The 15,017-nt window shown below is 58.0% G+C and overlaps 1 protein-coding gene across 1 annotated transcript in view; it reads right to left on the bottom strand.

The window, feature by feature from the left end:
• The window catches only part of LOC139604570 (Fc receptor-like protein 2), a 43,272-nt gene that overhangs the window by 23,879 nt on the left and 4,376 nt on the right, over positions 1-15,017 (bottom strand). The window contains exon 6 of the mRNA XM_071455696.1: positions 3,533-3,811. Coding sequence (XP_071311797.1) covers positions 3,533-3,811 — 279 coding nt within the window. The remainder of the gene's footprint in view (positions 1-3,532; positions 3,812-15,017) is intronic.

Genomic DNA, 15,017 nt, shown 5'->3' with positions numbered 1-15,017 from the left:
TAATATCCAGCAAAAGTCAACTTCCATTTACTTGTTTCTCACAATACATACCAGTAAGGAGCTCTTATTCCTGTTCTCACATCTTTGCCTAAAAGCCTCGTAATTTCAATGTTACAATAGTTCAGAGTGATGGGGGTTGTATTTTCCATTCCAAGGGAGGTTCCCACCTTGTTCAGCTGCCTTGACAGAGCAGAACAAAGAAACATCATTTCTGCCAGTTTAACAAAAGAGCTGCATTTTTGTCCCAGGAGCAGGGAACCAGGTCCTGTACCCCTTTGGAACTGGGATGGGCACCAGCAGGCCACCTTAGTGGGAGCACTGGGAGGGGGATTGCAGAGCCACTAAGCACACTGGGGTTAAGAGGAACAAATCTGAATTTGATTTATGTCTTAACATATGCTACACATGTCTGAATAATTACTCTGTGGTTGTCCATGTGCTGGGAACCCTGTCCCTGGCGAGGCTTCACACAACAGAGAATCAGGGGAGAGAAAGCTTCAGTGATAGGGCTGTGAGTGACCCCCACTGGCTGGTGGGACAGATGCCTGGGAAAAATGTCTGGGGAAAAAAGCCCGGGAAATCGGGCTGTGGGAGGAGCCTTTGCAAATCAAAGCAGCAAACTGTGACACAACAGGAGCGTTTTGCTTTGGGTTTCTTGGAGGGATCAGGGGCTTGCTCGGAGGGTCAGCTTGGCCCTCCTCCCCTGTGGGATTCACATTCTCATAACCTCGGAGAAGCACTGAGAGAAGCAAAAAATGATCCAAACAATTCTTACCTCATTTACTGCTCCTGTGTTTTTCACAAGTGGAATGCATTGTGGAAGATTGTGTACCTGAAGGGAATTAGTAACTGGATTCTGGTGTGAGTATTTTGATTCACTGACCAATTGAATCCAGGTGTGTGTGTGTGGGGACTGTTGGCTGACAGTCATGAGATTGTGTGCAGTGGAGTGCAGTTGAGTGCTTGGCAGATTCAGTTTAGATGCAATGTAATATGATATAGAATAATATAGTATAATAAAGTAAATAATTAGCCTTCTGAAAAGATGGAGTCAGGTGCATCACTCCACCCAGTTGTCAGGCAAAAATATCACACATACTCCCCCCCGCTCTCACCTTTTCCTCCCGGTGGTCCTTCTTCCCTCTCCGCACCCGTTCTTCCCTGCTTCGCTGCTTCCCCGAGGCAGCTCATTCCTGCTCCTCCTGGACGTTCCTTCATTGCTTCCCCGATGGAACGGATGCTGCCTGCACCCACCCGCCGCCTCTGCCGCGTTTCCCACGCTGCCCACAGCCCCGAGCCTGCTGCACCTGCCCACGGCAGCCCCAGCCTGCGGCAGCCAGCCCAGAGCCACCAGTGCCCAGCACCAGCCCGCAGCCAGCCCGCAGCAGCCCCTGCAGCCATCGCTCGCAATGCCAGAGACGCGCAGGTGCCGTCCTTGGAAATCACGCCCAGCCACTCACAAAAGCCATGTGGGCTCGCCCTGGCTTGCAGCACACACACTCCATCTGCCGAGCTGATGCCCACAGAGCGCCCGGGCTTCTTGCGGTAACGCTGTCCCTGTCTTCTGTTTCTCTCTCTGTCCTCTTCCCTTTCTACTCCCTTCTCTCCCCCTTTGGTAAGAACCCTTACCCTCCTTTATCAATAAACAGTTCTCAGATATAATATTGCCATGTTTGTGCTTCATTTTCATCTGAGAAACCTTTCAGCAAGAATCCTCCCCGACTCCCCCTTTTACAGTGGGATGGGACAGGGGTAGTGGGAGGGGGAATGGGGAAGCCCTGGGTGTACTGCAAGCACTGTGGGGAGAGAATGGGGCAGTCCCTGAGGGTACTTGGAGCACTTGGATGGGGCTGGGGAGCCCCTGCAGGTACGAGCAAAGGGATGGGGGAGCCCTTGGGGGTAGTGGGAGAGGAAATGGGGAGCACAGGGTGCCCTGTGTAGCCTCCCCCTGACCCATGACCACCTCCCTTGGAAGGATGGGCAACCACAGGAGCCATGGAGGGAGCACCCCCAGTGTCACCCAGTGCCTCCTGCTTCCCAGAGCATCACAACTTTTGGTGTAGATTGTCATAGATGTCGCTGGGCTCCCACGGTTGCCTTTGCAGCTCCATGTACGTCGCCTGAGGATCCTCCAGCGGGGGTGCCAGGGGGTCTTGGGGGGCCCTGTGGGAATAAGGGGGTGTGTGGAAGGGGATGGGAGGTGCTGGGGGTTTGGGTAAAAGGTGTATCATGGCTGGAGCCTGCACCCACCTTTCCTGGTGCTTCCTGGCATCTGGAAAGGAAAACTGGAGGAGTGACTTTGGAGACCCAGGGGCCCCCATCCACCCTTGGGAATGCTGAACCACCACCAGACACACAATCCTCCCCAGGCCCCCCAGTATCCCTGATGCCCCCCCACTTGCACCAACAGCCTGAGCCCCCAGAACCCCGAGCCTGGCAGAGAGGGGAACCCCTGATAGAACCCCCAACATCCCTGCAGGACCCTCCAACAGCTCCCCAGGGCTCTGAGCCATGGACACTGGGGGCTCAGCCCCTCCCAAGTCAGGGGCTGTGGGTGCCGCCCTATGGCCCCCTTCTGTGGGGCCCTTCCCACCTCTCTCCATGACCCCCGTCCCTCCATTGTCACCCACCCACACGGTGCCACCAGTGCCAGGCCCCAATGACACCCACTAGCAGGAGCAGGAACAAAAGGGCCCCACCGACCCCTGCAGCCACTGCAAGAAACAGAGGGGGACCCATGAGGGTCACCCATGACCCCAGGGGTCCTGCACTCCCTGGTGACCCCGTGTGACCCCACCTGTATCCCTGTGTCGTGATCGGCGGAGGAATTGCAGCACACAATATGCGTGGATGACAAATCCCAAAGTTTATTGAAAACTCACACATATTTATATTGGTGTTAATGAAGCTTATACATATTGCAAAAGCTGAGCTCATTATTGGTTAAAGCACACTTAGATCAACCACACCTACTTCTATGCTCTAATGATTATTTTGTTTCTATGTTTGCATTCTTCTAGCTTCTCTACCTAGGATATCTACATTTTCTGGCAAGCGATTTTCTCCCCCGTCTTCCCGTTTCAGAGAAGGTCACTATGACCTTTGTCAGTGATTGGACACTGCTCACACAATCCCCAGCTTGTTTCCCCTATCCTTATCCATCGGTATCACATCGAAATGTCCTTTCTCAGCTAACCCATTATCCAAAAGCTCTCTACATCCCTGTGTGTCCCTGTGTCCTGCAGTGTCACCTCCAGGACACCGGGTGTAATGGTGTCATTGGCGACGGGCACCGCGAGGACAGAGACGGGGCTGAGGACACAGAGAGGGGCTGACAGCCGGGAATGGGATAAAAGGGACGGGGGTATGGTTGTGGTGGGGGATGTCAGGGATGGGGTCACACCACAGAGGGGTGAGGTGACACAGTGCAGATGTGGGGGGACGAAACAAAAGTGTCTGGGGAACATGGAGGTGCCCAGGCAGGGGACCTCAGGAGGCTGGGAGGGCTCCCCGTGCCCATCCCCACACTCACTGTGCACTGTGACACGGAGCCGGGCTCTGCTCTTCCGCACAGCCCCACCCTGGGAGTGCACCTCACAGCCATAATTCCCCGAGTGGGAGACCCCCACGGCGGGCACCAGCAGCTGCGGGGACCCCTGTGGGCCCCCCACCACCTGCCTGTCCCGGTAGAACACGTGCAGGAGGGGGGCTTGGGGCCACAGTGGGCTGGGGGTGCTGAGGCAGCTGAGAGTCAGAGGGGACCCCAGGGTGGGCTCGGGGGGACCCTCCAGCACCGGCACCAAGAAGAGCTCTGGGAAGGAGAGGGGAGGTGAGGACTGTGACTCTGAGTCCACTGGGCTGTGCTTTTGGGGGTGTCAGGAGATTGGAGTTCCAGCTGTGGGGGTGCTCACCCTGCACTGTCACTGTCACTGGTGCTGAGAGCGCCCATGGTGACACTTTGGACTCCACCCAGCCCCTGCAGCTGTAGTGGCCACTGTGGTGCAGCTGCAGGCAGGACAGGGACAGCTCGGCCCCACTGAGGGACCTCCCCACCTCCTTCTCTCCATGGTAGAATCACACCTTGGTGACTGGGTTGTTCTGCCAACGCCGGCAGCGCAGTGTCACCGTGTCCCCCTCCAGCAGCTCCCACGCTGACACCTGCCACTCTAACTGGGCTGTGCGACACGGGGGTCCTGTCACACCGGCGGTTCTGTTTGCATGAGCATCCCCCATTGGGTCATCCCCAGCACACCAGAGATCCCCACTTCCAACACGGGGCTCCCCCCACACTGGGATGCTCTGGGATGCTCACCATGCACTGTCACTGTCACAGGTGCTGACTCCTCCAACAATCAGGACCTCACCCAGCCCCTGCAGCTGTAGCAACCTCTGTGGTGCAGCTGCAGAGGAGACAGGGACAGCTCAGTCCCATTGCGGAGCCCCTCCAGTTTCTTCCCCTTGTGGGAGAAGGACATGGATTTCACATTGAGGTTCCGCCAGCCCCAGCAGCACAGTGTCACCATGTCCCACTCCAGCAGTGCCTCTACTGACACCTGCAGCACCAGCCACACTGGGGGACAGAGGAGTCCTGTCACACCTGATGGCACCGGAACCCCCCCGTAGGGTCACACCCAGTGCACCAGGGGTCCCCATATCCAGCATGGGGATCCTCCCAGCCTAGGATGCTCTGGGATGTCCCCAGAGCAGGGGACAGGCTGTGATCACACAGGAGGTGACCCATGGAGGAGAGCCCACCCAGACCCCTTGGGGTCCCCACAGGTGCCAGCCTGGGGACACCCAAAGCCCCCTCACCATCTGAGATTCTCATGGGGGGGCTGAGCCCAGTGTCGGGTCTGTCACACATGTTGGTGCCACTCACGATGACAGTGAAGTGGTCAGGTCCCTTCTGCCCCCAGGGCTTACTGTCCTTGTACCAGGCGGTGGCACCAGTGGTCCCCGAGCCCTGGCAGGTCAGTGTCACCCGGTCCCACAGCACACCCGGCCTCCAGGGGGGCTCCACCAGGAGCTGGGTGGTCTGGGCACCTGTGGGTGACAGGGGACACCAGCCTGCCAGAGCCAGTGTGGACCTGGGGGCAGTGGGGTGGGGCCATGACATCCCCTGAGGACTCACCATTGAGGCCGAGGGTCTGGGCTGGAAGGAAGAAGGGACAGGGCTGGGTGGGGGTGGCACTACAGGGAAGGAGGCACCAGGGTACAGGGTGTGGTGGCTGTCCCCAAAAACTGTCCCAATGGGGACAGCATTTCTTGTGGGAAAGTGTGTCTGGGTGGTCCCCAAAAGATTTTTCGCTGCAGGGGGACATGTCTGTGTCACAGCCACCCATGCACCACATCCCTGTGACACAAACACCTTGGGAACAGGGACACTGAGGCCACCCTGGGCTGAGGCAGAACATGGGGACACTGTGAATACCCCGGGCATGAGGACACCACAGACACAAGCCATGCTGGCCCAGGTCACCCCCACCAGCTCATGATCCCATCCCCATGATCCCATCTCCATGGCCACATCCTCATGGTTATTGTCCCCTTCTGTCCCGGCATCCCAGTTCCCTTGTCCTTATCCACAGAGCTACCTGATCCCAAAGGTGCCAGTCCCCACATTCCTGTGCCCACATCCCCATCCCCAAATTCCTGCCCCCCTATTCCTGTCTCCAAAGCCACCCTACATCCCCAGTCACACCAAGGTCCATTGTGGTTAACATGGACTAGCACTGCTGGAATTGGGGACCTCAGGGGTCCCCACAGCTCCCCTGTGCCCCCTCCCCTCCCCATCCCCGGGGTGTCAGGCCTGTGCCCAGGGCACTCACCCCACAGGAGCAGCGCCACCTTCCCGGCCATCCCGGTGTCCCCAGCCATGTGCACTGGCTGTCACTCGCTTCTGTGGCCACCGCTCCCTTGGCTGGTGGCTCTTCGGATGAAGGGGAAGGAAGAGAGGTCACGTCCGTCCCCATGTGTAGGTGGCCCTTGGTGGGGGCAGGGTGGCCACAAGCAGGGCACAGGCTGTGGGCAGGGTGGGGACATGCTGGGGACATGGTGGGGGATGCTGTTGCCAGGAGTGGGGGGCTCAGAGGATGTGGGGAACCAAGGATGGGTGTCCAGCAGAATTGGGGTCCACTGCAATTGGGGTTTCCATGCCTGGGGGGATTCAGGGATGGGGGTGCTGTGGGAACATGGTCCCCAGGGATTTGGGGTCATGGCATGTGGGTGCCAGGGCTGGGGGTTCAGGGGGAAAAAGGGGACCCTCGGGAATAGGTGTTCTGGGGGAAGAAGCAGCCCATGGGATGGGATCAAGGCAATGGTGGTACTGGGCAATGTCAGTCCTGGCATGGGGGTCCCAGGGAGGAGAGACCAAGGCAATGGGGGTCCCATGGTTGGGTTCCCAGGGGAATGGGGGTGCCAGGGATGGGCAGTGGCTGGGTGGGCACGGGGGTCACAGCTCCTTCATGGGGTGCCTCAGATTTTGGGGTGACTCAGAGCCCAGCACAGTCCCCACCCTGGGGCACCCCATGGCTCTCCTGGGAGGTTCTGTGTCTCTGCCCCACACACCCCTGGACTTTTTCCTGTCTCCCCGCATTTCCTGGTTGAACCATCCCAGGGAACAGCTGGGAGAATCCCAGGAAGGGAAAAAAGGGGTTGGGGGGTGCAGGCAGTGGTTTCAGGGCTGTGGGGGATGGGGCTCCCTGTCTGTGAGCCCCCCAACTCTTTCTCTTTCCTGCAGCGGTTTGTGCTGAGGCAAGGACATGAATTCTGTCCAGGGGGCACATCCAGAGGGGTCCAGCCTTTAGGGAAAAGGGCAGCTCTGCTGTGCTGACACCCGGGTCTTGTCCCAGCCTCTTGTCCCTGGGAGCTCCTCCTCGTTCTGGGGGTGCCACATCCTTGGGGATTCCTTTCCCAGAGGTGGCACATCCTGGGGTCCTCTGTCCTGGGTGGGCCTTGAGCATTCCCGCTGTCCCCAGTGGGGCCCTGTGACCTCTGGGGTGCCCAAACTTAAGGAGGCATCTTTTATGACCTTGCCCTGATGATGGTAAATCCCAGGATCAAGCTGGTTGAATTCCCCGATGCCCAATTGCTTTGGACAATTTTGGGGTCATATTTTGGTCTCAGATTTTGAGATGACTCAGAGCCCAGCACAAACCCCACCCTGGGGCACCCCAGGCTTGTCCTGGGAGGCTCTGGGTCTCTGCCCCACAAATCCCTGGGCCTTTTCCTGTCACCCAAATTTCTTGTCTTAGCAATCTCAGGCAACACTTGATGCCCTTTTGACTGTGACAAAATTATACATCCATAGAAAAAAGGCATAAATCTTTTCCTATACCATTATTTTCCCAATAAAAAACAAACTCCTGAAAAATCAAAGTGACAAGGTATAAAATGCTCTGGTTTATAGAATCCTTTTAATCATTGCTTTCCCAACAAGAGGAAATCAAAACACAATAAAACCAGAAATAAGTCGATATAAAAACCACAATAAAACCACAAACAAATCACAGTGAAATGAGACTTTTTGGTTCCCTTTAGCAGCCCCCTGCTGCATCCCATAGCAGCGTTTGATTGTGGATAACACAGAGGGTGGACTCTCCCTGAGTGTCCAACAGCTCCATGGGATTGTTCCCTGCCTTCTGGGCAGCAACCCAGCCCCTAAGGAAGCCTTTTCTTTGACCATATTTAGGAACTCTTCCCATTTTGCTCGTTCCCACCCTGAAACTTGATTGACTTCCCTTGGAGGAAGGGGAGAAGCTCTGTCCATGCTTGGGACAGTGCACAGGAATCTGTAGAAATGCCCCTGTGTGCCTCAGGGTCTGATTCCCTGGTAAATCCACTCCAGCCTGCCCTGAATTCCCCTGCCTGGGCACTCCCTGCTCCTGCTGTGACACCCCTGTTCCCCAGCCCCTCGTGTGCAGCCCCTGCTCAATATTTCCACACTTTTCCCTCTCTTCTGGTGTGCACATCCAGAACACAAACATTCTTTCTGGGAAGTTCCAAAGGGCAGGAGGTTTTGTTCAAGAAGGAGGGTCCAGGTCAGGTTGTTGAGAAAATCGGTGTGGGATTTGCAGCAGTCCTGGGGCTCTCTCAGTCCCTTGTTGAGAGTGACAAAATGATCAATTCCTGCATTTCCAGACTGGGTCCCCCAAAGCTGCCCCTGCAGGGGCAGTTTCCAGCCCGCCCTGCTCTGAAAACCATCAAAGGCCCTCACAGAGCCACTGCTTGAGCTCCCTTTGGGTTTGTGCTTCTTGCAGGGCTGAGCAAACCACAGGCAGGGCCTTTTTCCACCCACAGAATTCTCACCTCTGCAGCAGCTCTAAAGCTGCCAGAATCAAAGCCAAGGGGGCAGAGGGGACCCTCAGGTGCTGGCTGCCACCTGGGGCTGGGCAGAGCAGGGCTGGGCAATGGCCATCCCTGTGCAGTGGGGCTGGGCCATGGCTGGGCCCCACCCTTGCATTGACAGGGGTCCCCAGGATGTGCCACCCCTGGGACAGGCACCCGGCCAGGAATGTGCAGGGACATTTCTGGAACTGCCATACCCAGGACAGGACCCCCCATGCAAGGCTGTGTCACCCCCTGGGACAGGATCCTCTCATGAGAGGACCCCCCCTGGATTTGCTGCTCAGGACAGAACCCTCCACCCCCATGATACTCAGCACAAACGGCCTCTTCCTTCTTCTGCAGGAGAGAGATAGTGTTGGGGGGCACAGCTCGACACTCCCATCCCCCACAGCCTCCCCACCCTTCCCTGCACCCCCCACTTCCCCGTTTCCCCCCTCCTCTGAGTCATCCCAACTCATTCCCTGCTCAGGTGCTCTCCAGGATTGCTCAGCTGGGAACGGGGCATGATGAGACCTGGCAGAAAAGTGAGGAAAATAAGAAAAAAGATAAATAAAGACTCAAAAAAGTCAAGGGCACAGTAGCAGAGCTACCCAGGACCCCTATGCCCAGGAAACGAGCACCCCAGGGGTGCAGCGCTAGGCCCTGATTCACCCCAAAATCTGAGGCACCCAGGGAAGGAGCTGTGACCCACCAGCCCACCCAAGCAACTGTTCATCTCTGGCACCCCCTTCCCCTGGCACCCCAGCCATATGATCCCCACTCCTTCCATCCCAACTTCCCTGGGCCACCATCCCAGGGCTGGCAGTCCCCAGGATCTTAATTCCCAAGGAACCCCAGCTTGGTAATTCTGGCCTCTGGGATCCCCCTTCCCCTGGGGGCCTTGGTTCTACCAGGAATCTCATTCCCATGGCATGCCAATCCCTCGGCCCCATCCCATGATCACAAATCCCTGGAGGCCACGTTGTTCTTGGACCCTCACCCCAAGCCTGAGTCCACCAAATCCTTGGGTCCCCCATTCCCCTGAGATGCCATCCCTGGGCCTCCCATTACCCTGAACACCCATCCCTGGCCCCCTATACTGCCTCAGCCTCAAAATTCTGACAACACCATGTGCCCTCCATGTCCCACCATCACAAACATGTGCCACCATCACCCCCATGTCCCATCAGGTCCCCACCCTGCCCCCATCCTATCCCCACCCTCCTCCCACCAAGGCCCAACTACACGTGGGGACAGATGTGACCTCGCTCCTTTCCCTTCATCCGAAGAGCCACCAGCCAGGGGAGTGATGGCCACAGCAGCGAGTGACAGCCAGTGCACATGGCTGGGGTGTCACGATCCGTCCTTACGAATGAGTTTCGAGATGGTTCGTGGATTAATCTCAGAGTGGAAAAAAAAACTGACAGGGCACAGGGGATTTGCAGTAATAATCAAAACAAATGCACCTTTATTGAATGACCATAGCAAAATGCGATAGAGAGATTAAGGGAGAGAAAAAGAGAAAGAGAGAGAAAAAAGAGAGAGAAAGAGGGGGAATATAGCTACCAAACGTAAAGACGAAGTCCTTTGGTACAGTCCAGCTGAGGATCTGCCTGTTACATCGTGGAGATCTCAGAGGTGCAATTCATCTGGGCTCCAATTCTACTCTCTTTCGATGGGGGAAGGGGAATGGTATTTGCAAAGGGTACACACAGTCCATGTTCTCAGCAGTGGGCGAGAGCCATTGTGTTCATGGTCCAATGCTCACACCTGCAACATCCATCTTGCTTTGGTCAGCTTGCCTCCCCCCGCGCATCTCCGCCGGGTTGGGGGTTTCAGTCCCAGTCCTTGGAAGGAGGAGAGGGAGCCTTCTCACAAAGGGGTCATGTCTCAGTCTTTGATGGAAAGGCTTCTTACATCTCAGTCTGTCTGTCACGGTGGTTGCAAATGAGTGAGAAGGGTCTTCTGCAGGGGACCACCCAGAACTCAGGAAAAGTCCAGCCAGGCCGAGAGGTGGGACAGCTTCCAAGGCTATTGTTGCAAAAAGGGCACGGTGCCCCCTTCTTCTTCTCATTGGGCTCAGTGTAGCATACAGCAAACAACACATGTGAAAACAAAAACTTAGCAATGCTCTCAGGTCTCAGGGCCTTGTTGGCATGTGACTTTCTCCTTCAGAGCCAGAGATTTTAGACAGGGGGGGTCTTCTCTTCAGTGGTTCCCCAATGAGGATCGGGAGGCAGATGAGGGAAAATTCAGACTGACTCTCACAGGACTCCCAAAACTCCTCACCATTTAAGACTGTCCCAGGGGGGCTGAGCCCAGTTCTGGGTCTGTCACACATGTCGGTGTCACTCTCAGTGACCTTGAAGGAGTCACATCCCTCCTGCCTCTAGTGCCTCCCATCCTTGTACCACGTGGTGGCACCGGCGGTCCCCGAGCCCTGGCAGGTCAGTGTCACCCGGTCCCACAGCACTGCCAGCCTCCAGGGGGGCTCCACCAGGATCTGGGTGGTCTGGGCACCTGTGGGTGACAGGGGACACCAGCCTGCCAGGGCCAGCGTGGGGCTGGGGACAGCGGGGTGGGGCCATGGCATCCCCCGAGGACTCACCAGTGAGGCCGAGGGTCTGGGCTGGAAGGGAGAAGGGACAGGGCTGGGTGAGGGTGGCACCATGGGGACAGAGGCACGATGGCACTGTGGGTGGGGGCTGTCCCTGAAAAAGGGATTGGGGGCACTGGTGTGGCACAGAGGTCTTGAGGGCAGGGACACAGCAGCAGCCAACTCCTGCTCAGGCATGGGGACCCTGTGCTGGCGCAGGTTACCCCTGCCAGCCCCACAGACACATCCCCATGGCCCTGTGCGCATGATCCCATTTTGGTGGCACCTGTCCCTATGGCCCAAACACATGGTGCTTGTCCCCTTGTCCCTGTCCCTGCAGCCCTGTGTCCCTGTCCCCACAGCTGCCCCAGCCCCAAGGTTCCTTCTGCCACATCATTGTCCCAACATCTCCATCCCATGCTCCTGTGCACTCATCCAAGTTCCCCTGTTCCTGTCCCCCTTTTCCTGTCCCCACGGCCATCCCACAGCTCTGGTCACACTGGGCTCCATGCCCTGGTGGCCCTGGGGATCTCAAGGAACTGCGCAGCCCCCCTGTGCCCCCTACCCACTCATCTCTCCCTCACCAGAGCCCATCCCCAGGGCGTCAGACGCCTGCCCAGGGCACTCACCCCACAGGAGCAGCGCCACCTTCCCGGCCATCCCGCTGTCCCCAGCCATGTGCACTGGCTGTCACTCGCTGCCGGGGGTGGCTGTCCCCTGGCTGGTGGCTCTTTGGCCAAAGGGGAAGGAAGAGAGGTCAGGTCTCGTCCTCATGCATAGGTGGCACCTGGTGGGGGCTGGGTGGCCACAAGCTGGGCACAGGCTGTGGGCAGGGTGGGGACAGGATGGGGACAAGGCTGGGTGGGACACAGTGGGACATGGGGTTCTCAGGAGTGGGGGGCTCAGATGTTTGGGAATGGGGAATGGGTGTCCAGAGGAATGGGGTTCCCAGGGATGGGGTCCCTGGGAATGGGGGTGCTGAGGAGGGAGAGTCACTGGGAATGGGGGTGCCATGGGAATGGAGGTGCCCAGGGCTGGGAGGACTTAGGGATGGGAGTCCCAGGGGAATGTGGGCTCCAGGGATTTGGGGTCAGGGGATGGGGATGCTGGGGGAAAGGGGGGTCCCATGGGAACGGGGGTCCTGGTAGAATGAAGGTCCAGGGGGAAGGAGGATTGCAGGAGATGAAATGAACAGGAGAGAGTTCCTTGGGAATGGGGTCCTGGGCCATGGAGATCCTGGGGAATGTCGTTATTAGGATGGGGGTACCAGGGAGGGTGGGACACAAGGAAAGAGGGTCCCATGGTCGGTTCCCATGGGAATGGAGTTCCCAGGGATGGGCAATTGCTGGGTGGGCCTGTGCGTCTCAGTGCCTTCCCTGGGTGCCTCAGATTTTGGGGGGACCCAAGCCCAGCACAGGCCCCACAAGGTGCCGGCAGCCTGGGCGTCGCCGCAGAGAGATTCTGAGGGGCTCTGAGTCTATGGAGGTGCCGCAGAGGTGAGAATTCTGTGGGGGAAAAAGGCCTGCCTGTGGTTTGCTCAGCCCTGCAAGAAGCACAAACCCCAAAGGGAGCCCAAGCAGTGGCTCTGCCAGGGTCTTTGATGGTTTTCAGAGCAGGGCTGGCTGGAAACCACCCTTGCAAGGGCAGCTCTGGAGGAAGCAGTCCGGAAATGCAGCAATTGATCACTTTTCCCTAGCAGCAAGTGTCTGAGATAGCTCCCTAACTTCTGCAAACACAATAATGTTTTGCACAACAACCTGACTGGGTCCCTCCTCCTTCCTGTCTCAAACCTGAAGCCCTTTGGAATGTCCTGGGAAGAATATTTGGGTTCTTGCTCGGCTGCCTGACAAGAGGGAAAAGTGAGGGAATAGAGAGCAGTGGCTCTGCCTGCGGCCGTGGTGGGGCTGTAGGGAGTGACCCTGTCTGGATTCCAGGTGTTCCCAAAGCTGCTCCATCCCTGCCCTCCTCACATGCACAGGGCACAGGGAATAGACAGGGCTCTGCCCCGCCCCTGCCCCGCCCCTTCCAGGGTCCCCCTCCACTTCCCGGAGCTGTGGGGGCCTTACCCTGGCAACGCTCGGTCCCGACACATCGCGACAGTGGCTTCGGACACGCTGCCACAGTCGGTTCGGACACCATGCGACCGTCCCGGCACTCGCAGCGCGATGGCAGCTGGGCCCCTTCCCGGTGCTCCGGGACCACCATTGCGGTCCCTCCTTTCCGCAGACCCCACCGCAGGGTCTCTGCTCCCCCCTGTCCTGAGGTCTCCCCTCCGCCGTTTCGCTCCCTCCACGCTCGGGGCTCTCCAGGGGGGTCCCGGTCCCTCCATCCCGGCCCCTCCCACCCGCTGCCCCCCGGCCCCTCCGGCCGCGCCCCCCGACAGCCCCAGGGCCGGCACCGGCAGAGGCTGCCGAGCTCCTGCAGGATGAGACGTTCCTGGGGCAGCGCCGGCTGAGCGGGGCCCGGCTCCCTTACGCCGTCCTTGCCTGCAGCACTCGGGCTCCAGCAGCCCCGGGCTGCTCCTTCGGGATGTGCCGACCGCTCCCGGAGCGCTGCCCTTTGTCGGGAACGAGCCCGAGAGTGCCCAAATCATCCCCAAGCCCTGGGCTGGGACCTCCTGTGAGGCTGTGCCTGAGCCCTGAGGGGTTTGGGAGCCCGATGAGTGTCACTGCTCTGTCCCAAAATCTGGGGGGAGCAGGAATGGCAAGCGGTGCCCTGTGGCCCTCGTTTGAGCACCCTGCAGAATTCCCGGCACTCCTGCTCCTCTCCGTGGCCAGGTGCTGTTCCAGTGGCCCACTTGCCCTAGCTGCTGCTGCCTCAGCTGCAGGATCCCAAAATCCTCAGGAGAGGCACCAGAACCCTGTGTTTGTGCACAGGGATGTTTTAGGAGCATGGCTGAACTTTAGGAACTCCAGAACTAATTGCAACACCTCCTTAAGGGTCTGCTGGTCCCTGAGCAGAACAGGGACATTGGACCAACCAGATCCAATTACTCCCCATTTTTCCCTCCCAAGGCACTGCTCCCGGCCAGGGCTGTCCCTGTGCTCCAGCGGCAGCTGCAGAGCCCTTGGAATTGTGGCTCTGCGCTCCATCTGCTCTTCCTTTCCCTGCAGATGGGACCAGCAGTGGCCCAGGAAGAGCAGGAACTCCAAATGTGCTCTGGAGCCTCCCCCTGAGGAGCCCGGGCAGAGCCAGGACTGAACATCAGCTTTCCTCAACATTCCAGAGCAATTCAACATTTGCAGATTGGCTGTGACAGGGCTGAAAGAGGAAAAGGGAGAGAAAGGCTGAGGATTTGCAGGAATTGTGGTGTAAAACCACCAGAGGTGCTGCTGTGGACCCAAAACCAGTCAAGGGTCAGGTGCTGCTTTCCTTCCATTCGGGATCATGGAGAGCGGTTGCGGGTGTTGTGCAGGGCGTGTGCCTGGCCCCAGGACACTGCTACGCTGCCAGTGGGCACTGGGATCCAACCTGCTGCCTTGGCGGCTTCTGCCCGCTGCCGGTGGTGGTGCCGGGACCGATTGGTGGTCGTGAGTTTGCAAAAGGAGCGATTTGCCCTCCTGCCTCCCGCCCGAGGCCGCCATGGCCCCTGAGGGGATGGAGCTGGAGCGGGGCGGCCCCTGCTGGCCGGGAGTGCTCCCTGCAGCGCCCCCTGCTGGCCGCGGTTATAACTGCCACAAAAACCAACAGCGCTGAGCGGGAGGGAAAGTTCTGGGTTTCTGTTGTTTGTTCTGTTCCGGTTTATAAATTTCCTAGAAAAGAGCTGTTATTTCTTTCCATATATTTTGGTCTGGAAGACAAAAAATTTTTGAAATTAAAAAAAGTTTTAGAGATGGGTTTTCTTTCCATTCTAGGAAGGTTCCCACTTTCTTTGGCAGACATTTCTCATTTAAATGAGATGCCAACTCCTGAGTTCCAGTGTGAATAGGACTGACACCTCAAGAGGAGACAGGGTCAGCGACTTGGCCAGCACAGGCTCTGCCTTTTGAGCTAGTTGGGCCACCAAGCGCCCTCTCCCCAGCTGGCACTTCTGGTCACCCGGCCCACTCAGGAGCTGGCATTGGCAGAGCGTCACACTGTCCCCAGTGTACCATGG

This window comes from Agelaius tricolor, unplaced genomic scaffold (assembly GCF_023055355.1).
Source record: "Agelaius tricolor isolate 1412-34295 unplaced genomic scaffold, bAgeTri1.0.p SCAF_52, whole genome shotgun sequence".
NCBI classification, from domain to species: domain Eukaryota; kingdom Metazoa; phylum Chordata; class Aves; order Passeriformes; family Icteridae; genus Agelaius; species Agelaius tricolor.
Note: the sequence above shows the minus strand (reverse complement) of the source record. Positions and strands in the feature narration are given on the sequence as shown.